General features: G+C 30.0%; 2 protein-coding genes across 2 annotated transcripts; both read right to left on the minus strand.

Moving 5' to 3' along the window:
* Positions 1-117: 117 nt before the first annotated feature.
* LOC108327108 (uncharacterized) lies at positions 118-908 on the minus strand. Its single transcript, XM_017560834.2, has one exon. It carries the CDS (start codon positions 767-769, stop codon positions 287-289), a length of 483 nt encoding a protein of 160 aa, XP_017416323.1. The 5' UTR covers positions 770-908; the 3' UTR covers positions 118-286.
* Positions 909-5447: 4539 nt separating this feature from the next.
* On the minus strand, positions 5448-7688 carry LOC108327828 (RING-H2 finger protein ATL5). Its single transcript, XM_017561545.2, has 3 exons — positions 7127-7688; positions 6189-6292; positions 5448-5993 (listed from the first exon to the last, which is right to left on the minus strand). Exons 1-3 carry the CDS (start codon positions 7286-7288, stop codon positions 5675-5677), a joined length of 585 nt encoding a protein of 194 aa, XP_017417034.1. The 5' UTR covers positions 7289-7688; the 3' UTR covers positions 5448-5674.
* Between the last annotated feature and the right edge of the window lie 3499 nt (positions 7689-11187).

An 11187-nucleotide genomic window follows, 5' to 3' on the forward strand; every position in this document is an offset into this window, starting at 1 on the left:
CTAATAGTGACAAATCCATATGGCAATTGTTGGGTTACTCAATTCTATTTTCTTTATAAGCAAACAGAGAAAGACAGTAAAGTATGAAATCAGAGAAAATCTGCAAAGAACTAACACTAACATTAAATAGATTAATTACTGGACTGAACTAACTATACAACCCAAATCATCCATTCCTTGTTCATCAGCAAAACCAATCATCCCAAAAGAAAACTAAATTTCTATAAGCGTAACAAAATCAACTAAGAAAATTTAGCAACATCATTATCACATTTGACACACCACATCACGCATGAAACTGATACAAAAGGTCCAACGACCTCAACTTCATATCATTAGGATCATAGTCCCTGATCCGCCCCACATATGCATAACCTGGAACCCCCTTCTCCTCCGAGGCAGCCGCTGCAGACGGTGACAGAGGCCGTTTGGGGCGTTTGTTCTTGATGAAACACTGCCTCATTTTCTCTTCAACCAAGTCAATGGTGGTGCACTTTGAAGTGGTCTCTTCATCATCACCTTCACCATCGCCACCGTCCTCCACCTGCATCGGGTCTACGGTGGCGGAGGACTCGGCGGCATAAGTTGGCGGCAGCTGGAGAGTGGAGAGGAAGGAGGAGAGGTGGCGGTGAGCTTGGTGGAGGGAAGAGTGGATTTGGTGGAGATGGGTTGGGTTGGCGGCGGATGATGATGGTAACTGCTTGGCCATTAAAGTGGCTTGTTGAAGCGACAAAACGAGGTCTTGGATTGATGGAGGTGCCTCTTCCATTGAAAGATTGAAATTTTGCTTCTGAGTGTTAGATGAAACACAAGTACAAAAATTGAGTGTGTGTTTGAAAGTGAATGAGAAAGTGCTGGTCGTGATTTATGATTTATGCGTAGAGAGTGTAAATAACGGAAGTTGAGGACGTTTTTGTATTGTTTATTGGGGGCGTTACTGACATTATTGGTTGTTGGTTGTTGCACTCAGGTGTACAATTACTTTATTTTTTTTACCTAATTCAAACTCGTCTTGTAACATCTTAGTTTATACTATTCTCACCAACTATTTTACTCTTTTCACCTCATAAAAAGTGGGAAAAATGTTTTTTTACTCTTATTTGAGTCCATAACAAAAAACAATTACAGAAAAAAGTCACTGTATTCTTTTAACATGTTTGATTAATTTTTTTGAAAAAGTAGAAACAAAAATTAATTAGAAAATATTATTTATAAATTATTTAAAGTAATTTATAAAATAAATTGCTGCAGAAACTATTTTTAAAAAATGCAGGAAGACATTGTTTTTTAAAGTATGTTGCAGATAATAAAAAATAAGCTGTTTTTATAAAAACAATTTGTTAATAATCATTTTTAGCTATAGATTTAGTGGAATCTATCTAAATATATTTAGGTCCGTAAATATTTAACGTTTACGTCAAATAGAAACTTTTTTTTTTCAGTTTCGTCATTTTAACCTACATTCCTATAAAATTATGTATTTAGAAATATATATTTTTATATGTAAAATAAAAAATAAAATTTAGATTATATATTTTAAAATTATACATTTTAAAATATAAAATAAAAAATATGTTTCAAATTATATAGTTTAGATGTAAAATTTATATTTTAAATTATAAAATATAAAATATAAAAATTTATAGAGAAACAAACTGAAATTATATACTTATAGGAAAAAGAAGAAATAAAATAATAATAGATTGATTATAACAGTTCAACTAACTTCTCGAAAGACTAATTTGTTTCAACAGAAGGTTAATTATGTGTCAGTGTTTTTTTATAAATATTATATATATATATATTAAACAATATAATAAAATAAAAGCTTTTAGTTTGGTTTTTCATTTTAGTTCACCATGTCTCTTCTATGGCCCATTGGGTTGCACCCATAAATTCATACAATGAAATCATGTTTCTGTCTTACCTTTTTAATTATTTTGTCCATTGAATTATTTATTTAAAATGCATTTTATTTAATATATAAATTAGTTCAACATGTCTCCTGTGGCCCATTGGATTGCTTTAGTGAGCTTTTATTTAAATATTTAAATTATGGTTTAATTTATGTTTTAGTAATATATTTTATTTAATTTGACCTTTGAATTGTTAAATGTGCAACTAAATATTTTAATTTTTAAATTGATCTGTTATCTCTAGTCCGTATTAAATATTTTGATAGTAAAATTAAATTGATATTATTTTAAATTTTGGAAAATTTAAAAAATATAGATTGAATAAGTTATATATATATATATATATATATATATATATATATATATATATATATATATATATTAGCAAAAACATACACATGTATTTGTATTTTTTAAAAATTTAAAATATTATAATATATTCTAGACTGAGATATGAGATTAATATAATATATGTGACAGAGACAATGGTATCTGAAAAATCAAATAAAAATATATACAAATTTGAGTACCTGTATAGAATTTTAAGTGCATCTATTTTCACTAAATTTATTTTAGTTAACAAAATAAAATATATCTTTACTATATATATATATATATATATATATATATATATATATATATATATATATATATATATATATTTGTATTGAATATGAGAACATAATGAGTTAAAGTTGTGTTTTCCTCTTATAAGTCAAATTAAAGAAAAGTGTAAGGATGTAAATTTATTATATTTTAAGTTAGTATTTTCATTCATATATATATATATATATATATATATATATATATATATATATATATATATATATATATATATATATATATATATATATTATTTTTTATAAATATTTTTTATGTTATTCAATTTTAATACCTGTTTTTGTCCCTCTTTCTAAGGGAAATGTTCACTTTCGTCCTACCTTTCAAAAAGTTCAATGTAGTCCCACGTTGTGAAAAAAGTGTTCAAGTTAATCCTTTTTTGTCACGACGACGCCGAGAGTTTTGCGGTTCGACTGAAAGTCCTCCCAGGGACTGGGCGGCGCGCCGCCGAGGACAAACTTGAAGCGGAGGGATCCGGAGTCCCAGGGCTGGACTTCGAAGGGGGACTTCAGATTTCAAGACACTTTCTCCACGATGTTAAATCCCAAATTACCAATTTCTCTCCAAGTCACTGCCACGTCAACTGCCACGTTACGCAGGTAAAAAGCCACGTTGCACACATCAGTCCTAGCTGGCAGCAGGACCGTTAAATATTTAACGCCGTGACCAAAAAGGATTAACTTGAACACTTTTTTCACAACGTGGGACTACATTGAACTTTTTGAAAAAGGTAGGACGAAAGTGAACATTTCCCTTAGAAAGAGGGACAAAAACAGGTATTAAGCCTTTATTTTTTTATCTTTTAGTTTAACGATACTTTTATACACATATGTGAATTATTAACCACAGCCATAAATATGGTGGGAGTTTTGAAACATTATTATACATTGATTGCTTTGCCAGGTTTAAGAGTAGGTTGGTTTGTGACATCCGGGCACTGACGAGGACGGGGAGTGACGCCGGTGCAAGAGGCATGGTGCAGGGGGCACAGACAAGGAGCGGCTCCTGGCAGCTTCGGGTGGAAGGGGTACATGGACGAATCGAACATACACCGGAATGAGAGGGATCTGGAGACTGTATAGGTATGAGACTATACAGTTGAAGGATAGCTTAAAGGAATTGATTTGACTACTCATATCACCAAAAATGCATTTGCTTTTCGGTAGCCTGACTCATAAGAACTCCATAGTTAAGCGTGCTTAGCTTGGAGTAATTCTGGGATGGGTGACCTTCTGGGAAGTTTTCCTGGAAAGTGTGCGAGTGAGGACAAAACACACTGGAAAGCCTGGTGGTGATCTGTGGGGGCAGTCGAGAGTTGCCGGGGCGTTACATGGTTTACTGATAGAGAAGAGGAACCAATAGTTACTAAAAACCAATCAAAATGATGGAGATTTTCAATTTCCAGTCTGACCAAGTTATGAAACATGAATGTTGCAGAAAATCCAGAAATTGAAAATAATGCCCAAGAAATCATTCAATTTTTATTTGCTGCATATTTTCTTTAGGACTTGAACAAGATTCTTACCATTTATCAAAAACAAGCCACCAGCTTTTCTTACTAAAAATAATGCATTGGATCCTATTACAATTCAACATCAAAGGATGCTTCAATAAAAATAATATCGGGATTAGTCACTTTCTGGGATTCTCTTATTTTTCTATTATTAGTTAAAGTACTACAAATATAATTTCTTCTGAACAAGAAGGTTTCTATGTTTGAATCTATATGTCTATACTCATGGTCCTTTAGTACTTCTCTTTTTATTCATTCCTTTACTTGTAATTCTTCTCAACTCTCATACTATGAAACCACTTCCTTTACTTTTCATTATTCCTTTCAATTTTGCACTACAATCCAAACTTAGAATTCACCTTTATGAAATGTTTTAAAGCATATTTAAGCATGAGACACATCTTTTGAGAGGATTAATGTATGATAATATTGATAATAATTTCAAATTTTTTTTTTACTAAAAGACACTATATTAATAAGACTTAAACTAAATCTGTATAAAAAATTTCACATCACTTTCAATCTAAAATATTAAGATAATAGATTTATGAATTTTTTTATATATTTTTTTATTTTATTTTATTTTATTTTATTTTTATTCAGTGGGAGACTTATACTTACTTATATTTCTTAACAACATCATCTTATCTTATGGAGCATATATGCATCCAACCACCAACACTTTCACATGAAAATAGTACATTGATCTAAATCCACTAGGTTGCTCATTTTCCTACAAAAACAAGTGTGAGGTAACAAAGTGCACATGCTAGATATCATAGTTACAACTTGCAAGATGACCTGGCATGTGCAAACATGTCAGGAAATTTGGCTTTGATGCCTTTCTAGATTAATTGATTCTCTATTAGTACATAAATAGTAGACACGTTTTCAATTATTGACATTTTATGTACAACTTACATCAGAAAAATTATAAATATATATAAATAATGGATTGTATCTTATTTCTAATCTGTACAAGATATCCTGAAAAACTGATCATAACATATCCCCTTTAACATCAATAAGTTATTTTCGCAATTTAATTTACAGATTTAACATATGTTCCTAAATTGCAGGTCTTCAAGTTTTGCATATTCGTTTTGCTCTCGCTTGAACATTACTTATAGAACCTATCCTGCTACACACATATTTTATGAGAAGAACAAGACTTTTCTCTTTGAATTCTTTATAATATTTCAATGTGTTAGATTTACAGATATATCTGATATAATTTTATATGTGCAGTTATTGTTATTAGTAGTTCCAGGGGACCACTGGCCGTTTTCAAGATATATTTGGTAAAAATCTTTCTGCCATAAATACTATTAAAAATAGACCCTCAATAGCTGGCACTAATATGTAATCAAACATTTGTTTAATCGGTTAACCATTATAAGAGAAGTATGCTTGATTGAGTGATACGATGGAGAAAAGAACTTAAGCATGGTATGCCAAAGATTCCACCAAAAACTAGGCCTTCATATGCTACAAATGGAAGCATATTTACACCACCGAGAGATTAAATACGAAGGCCATATCACAGACAAAGAATTTGAATCCAATCTATAATTAGAAGCATCCCTCTACAAAAGCAGAAATTTTTCAATCTTCTCTTCTTAGATCATTGCCTTGCTCCTTCTTCACCTGAAGTTGGTTGTAAAGAGTTACTGGCTGCAGTAGGAGTAGGTTGTTCATCATGTCTCTCTGCATTTTCACTCCTTTCTGATGTGTGAGACTCGTCAAGAGATTGGCTCATGGTAAACGTCACAGGTCTTACATGTTTTGTTTCAGAAGAGTTCTTCAATGGCAGACGGCATACTGGGCAGGTAGATTGTTTTCTCAGCCATATATCAATGCAAGAAAGATGAAAAGTGTGGCCACATTTGGGCATGATACGCAAGATTTCTCTTTCTTTGTAATCTGCCAAACATATTACACACCTGCAGAAGCAAACAAAGTTATATATCTATCTCCTCCTTGCATGAGCTTGATAATCTATCAAAGTTGTTTGTATATCATGTGCTATGAACAATTCTATGCAGTAAGAAATTACTGTAACAGTTTGAAATCTTCTGTCAAGGAAAACATGAGGAACTTCTTCTCTGTGACCTACAATTGAGAGACTAAAACTTAACTGTGTGTGTTCAAGGGAACTGAAAGCCTCTTGGTTGAACTTCAAAGTAGGGATTGCATCAAGCAGAACAGGTTCTGATTCAGGGTCATTAACATGATGTTCTGGCTATCAGTAAACAATGAAAAATTAAAATCTAAAGCAACCAACGTTCACAGTATAGAATGATGACAAACTAAAAATTACAAATTAGACAGTGCAATCTCTCGTGATCCACCATTATTTGGAGGGTATAGAAACATTCTATTCATGAACTTGAAATAACATAAACCTTGCAGCATATCAAACATGGATCACTAACGAGTTCGTGACAGATTTTTGCTAATGCTAAGTTGTTACCCGGAAGAAACGTGTTGGAAGACTCAAATAGTGTCTAATGAGTTAGAACAGCTGCATAGGAACCCTAATGCAGTGTTAATACTTCTAAAGATTTGGTTTTTGACCCAGCTCAATGTGTCGTGTGATGTATTTACCCGACCCCACCAAGGAAGATAAGGCTTTGAAGTTGTTTTTGTTATTTACATTGAAAAAGTCTTGATTACGAATTGGATTAGAACATCTGCATAAATCTTGGTATCTTATCATGACCAATGGCAATTAATTTAAGGGGAAATATACACATTCATAGATACAAATGCCCAATTCCCAACATCTGATTAAAAGCTTACAGCCAAGCCACAGATTTACTTTTTAGAAATAGAATGCAGCATTTGCATCAGAATCAAATATTAGAAAGAACCACAGAAAATTGCAGCAATCCTCATTCCTAGTACACTAACTACCGGATCAGAAAAATAACATATGAGTCATGACTAAAATAAAACAGAGATTACAATATTGATAGAAGTTTCATAGAAATTGAACAAATCACCCAAAATCAAGCCCAGTTCAGAGGCAAAAACAGGAAAAGGGGAAGGAAGAAAAAGGAACAACCGAACTTACCTGTTCTATATCAATTCTTGATTCAATCTGATACACCATCCGAGATTCAACACCTCCTCTTAGCCTTCCGCATATGATTCTGGTGCAGACAAACACAATGAAAGTGGCACTCATGCCAAACCCAATGACCGTGGTCACCAAATTGGTACCTGAACCCAACATCTCCAACCCAATAACCAATCCACACAAACACACACGCACGCGCAAAAAGATGCAACCACAATAAACAAAACCCTCAAGCTAGAAGCACGAATAGCAACAGAAGCAGCACCACAGCATATAGAACACCGCCAGTTCACAGATTCTTCAACCCAAACGCATGATGGCACCCCAGACAAAGTCCACACTTAACAAGTCGAAAGAGACAAGAGAAGAGAAAAACTAAGATAAACACAGAAAAAAAGAGATACCCATGTCCGAAAAATGGAAACTTTAGAGGTATTCAGAGGAAAAGAAAAGAGATGGAATGGAATCACAGTGGCTTTGGTGTGACTCAAAGGATGGTGGTGGGGGAACAGACAAGAGCATACAGAGAGAGTAGAGAGAGATAGAGAGAGATAGAGAGAGATAAAAAGCTCTCTTATTTTCTTACTTCGGAATCAGAACGGTGCAGGTGGGGTCCACTGTAGGAGGTGGACCATCACAGAAGTTGGGGATTTGTTGATCATACGGTTGAGATTGGCTGTCAATTTTTCGGCGGCAAAAGATCTTAACGGTAAAAAAGAACTACGAAAGAAAGAACAGCACTGGATTTTGAAGATCTGATAATTCTCAAACTTGTCTAAGCTTAAGGAGTACAATATTTGATGTTCCGTCGATTCCTCTTGTTACATCTTTCTTGGAAAATCATTCTGATATCCAACAAATCCTTTTTAAGAATATGACTTAACATACACTAAATGCACCTTCCGTTGTTACTATTTATAAATAAATTGTTAATTTGAACATAGTAATGTGTTTAAATATCACTGTAATTTTAGTTTTTTTAAAACTATTTATTTTATATATTCAACTTTAGCACAATATTAATTTTTATTCTTTTAATAATTAATATTGACGTTTATATTTCTAGACAAAATAATGATATTATGTAAAATGTAAAAAGATATATGTAAAATATAATTAAAGATAGATATATTATTTTTATTTTTTATTTTTAATTAATTTGTTATTATTTGAATAAAAATATATATAAACTAAATTTAAAATATAAATAAAAAATAATAACAAACTAATTAAAAGATAAAGATAATGTATTTAATAATCAAATATTTTAAGAAAAAATGCATGGATTACATCTTTATTATTCTTTATTTTTGTTCTTTATTTATATTCTTCATAATTAATTTTAAATAGAAAATCATTTGTGAGCCAACACATAAATCTTGCATTTTTAATATGTTTGAAATATTTTAAATTAATGTGATTTGCGAAAAAGTATATAAATTCCTCATATAGATATTTAGTGTAATCTATGTTTTGGATGATAAGAATAAAATATATCCATGTAAGGTATTTCAAATAATTAATTAAACAGTAGGAATAAAGAAAAAAAAAAGAAAAAAAGAATAAGAAGAAACATTGAGAACAACTTCATTAATTCTTTAAGTCTCGATCTCAATGTATTTTATTCCATGATAAGAGTTATATTTTTAAAAAGCTATAACTAATATAAAATAATTTGATAATATATTACTTTCATTTATGGTTGAAAATGTCATAAGAGATTATGTATCTGTTCAATATTTGGTAAACTATTGATTATTATTGACAGAAATTATTAATTCAAAAAATTTAAAAGTAATGAAATTCTTAACAACAATTAAGTGACTAAAAATAAGGTTATGTTATACGTTAGTCTTATGTGGTTTTCCCCTCATTCTTTCACTTTCTCCATTGTATGACTGATATTATCTTTGTGTGTAAGGAAAAAATAACAACAAAGCCACCAAATTATGTTAGTTACTTATACTTTACTTTACCTCCTCCTTTGTCTCTTTGTACAAATCCATATACTTCCCTATTTCTTTTCTTTTTTGGAAGTGAAAAATAATTAAAGCACTAGAAGATTTTCATAATCTCACTCATTAAGGAAACTAATGATGTTATTCACGTAATTTTTTAAGACAACATTCACGTGTTACTCTTCTTTCATGCATAGGAAAATTACGTGTATAATTAATTTAATTTTAAGAAATTAAATATAGAAATTTAAGATCCAAGTTTCTATTACTTATCGTTTTTAAAATAATTATATTTATTAAATATAAAGTTTGTTTTTACAGTAACACACAACCCTATATGAACTTAAAAATAAACGGTGTTCATATTGCAACACCGTTGAGGAGTTAATGGTGTTCATATTCCCATATCAGATTTATATAAAATTAAATAAATTTTTCATATCTTCAATGCTTATCATCACTGTGACTATGTGCTGTCTTAATTACACATTTTTTTATTGTCACAAATTGCACCAAAGTCAATCAATTTAATATTCTACTAATTAATTTTAATCTAACGTACTATTGCCATAATTTTTAATTAACATGTTATAATTATAATGTATTAATCTGTAACGTAAGGCAGAGACTGAGAAATACTAATTCAATATTTTCAATTTCCAAATTTGAGTTATATATTTTTCCATTTCAGGTTCTAACACTTTTCGGATAAAGGGGAGACAGAGTAAGAAAATGTTGATTTGATTTTCATGATGTGATTTAACATTTTTGTTACTAGAGAATAATTATTTGTGTATCTTTTTGATAGATTAACATTATTTTTTATTAAATGGTGTTAATTGCGAAAATTAGTGTTATGTTATTTCAATTACATTGATAAATATTAATTCTCGGATTTTTTTTATACCAATGGTTGATTTGGACTATCTTCAATTTCACACGCTTTTTAAAATTATATATTTGTTTTAATTATGGTTACGTTTCATTATATTTAAAAGAAAAAAAATCTATGATAACGATCTAATTTAAATACATTTGAATTGTCGCCGTTAGGTTTCTTTCAGTTCAGTGATATTTTTAAAATTGCAACCACATCAAGAGATATTGTTGAAATGAAGATAAATATAAAAAAAACTAATACAATAATACACATAACTAAATTCATTATATAGAAAATACATTTTAATGAATAAAAATGTTAACGAAAACACTACGCAATTAATTGGAGCTTGTTTTATATTGTTTAATTTGTATATACAAGTTAGATTTATATGTATTTATTTTATTAAAAGTCAAATTGACGAATTTTAAGAACATGAGTGGTTTGATTTTTTTTCATTCAATTTTTCGAGTGAGAAGAAATTAAAAATATTGTAAATATTGTAAATATTGAAAATAGTTTATGTTTTAAGGAGTATTATAATTATAACACTAAATGAAATATGAACAAAAACAGATTACCTTTCCATTTATATTATCTTTCAAATACATACAATAGTATAAGAATAGTATAGTGACTCATTTTATTTAATTATTTCTAAAGGTACATTAAAAACATTTTTTAATATATAAAACTATTTAGTTTTTATCATTAGATTTTAATCATATGCTGAAAACAAAAGTGACATAATATATTAAAGTAAGATTTTAATTAAAAAAAAGTAAAATTTTGTATTGAAAGATAATATAAAATGAAGTCTAACAGCCCTATGTGTTCCCATTCCACCAACCCCTAGTTGACCAAATCATGGACTTGTGTGTGAGGTTCTCAATGTGTCATGTGACAAAGAAAAGAGAAGAAAGCATTATGTATGAGAAAAATACAAACAGCAGCACTTAGCTCAAGGAAAAAAAATAATATAATATATGAGAAAAGACATGAACCATTAATTAGGCAAGAGAATAGATACTTGCTCCATAAAATTAATTAAACTTCAGTGTCAATAATACTCAACACTGTTTTTTGAAAACGATATCCACTTTCTTCCAACACGACACTCTTTAAAATACTTTTCAGATTTTTCAAACTCGTTTTAAGATCTTTCACCACTATATATGGTACAAAAGATTCCTTCTGTCAATTGCTTCAAAATAGAA

The sequence above is a fragment of the Vigna angularis genome, chromosome 2, assembly GCF_016808095.1.
Source record: "Vigna angularis cultivar LongXiaoDou No.4 chromosome 2, ASM1680809v1, whole genome shotgun sequence".
Taxonomy (NCBI): Eukaryota; Viridiplantae; Streptophyta; class Magnoliopsida; order Fabales; family Fabaceae; genus Vigna; species Vigna angularis.

Bases quoted from the DNA above. Each gene is read 5' to 3' on its own strand.
- LOC108327108 (XM_017560834.2), bottom strand. From the start codon at position 769: ATGGAAGAGGCACCTCCATCAATCCAAGACCTCGTTTTGTCGCTTCAA.
- LOC108327828 (XM_017561545.2), bottom strand. From the start codon at position 7,288: ATGTTGGGTTCAGGTACCAATTTGGTGACCACGGTCATTGGGTTTGGC. The intron at 6,293-7,126 runs GTAAGTTCGGTT...GTTTACTGATAG, and splicing joins CAAGAATTGATATAGAACAG to CCAGAACATCATGTTAATGA. The intron at 5,994-6,188 runs GTTAAGTTTTAG...TTGCTTCTGCAG, and splicing joins AGTTCCCTTGAACACACACA to GTGTGTAATATGTTTGGCAG.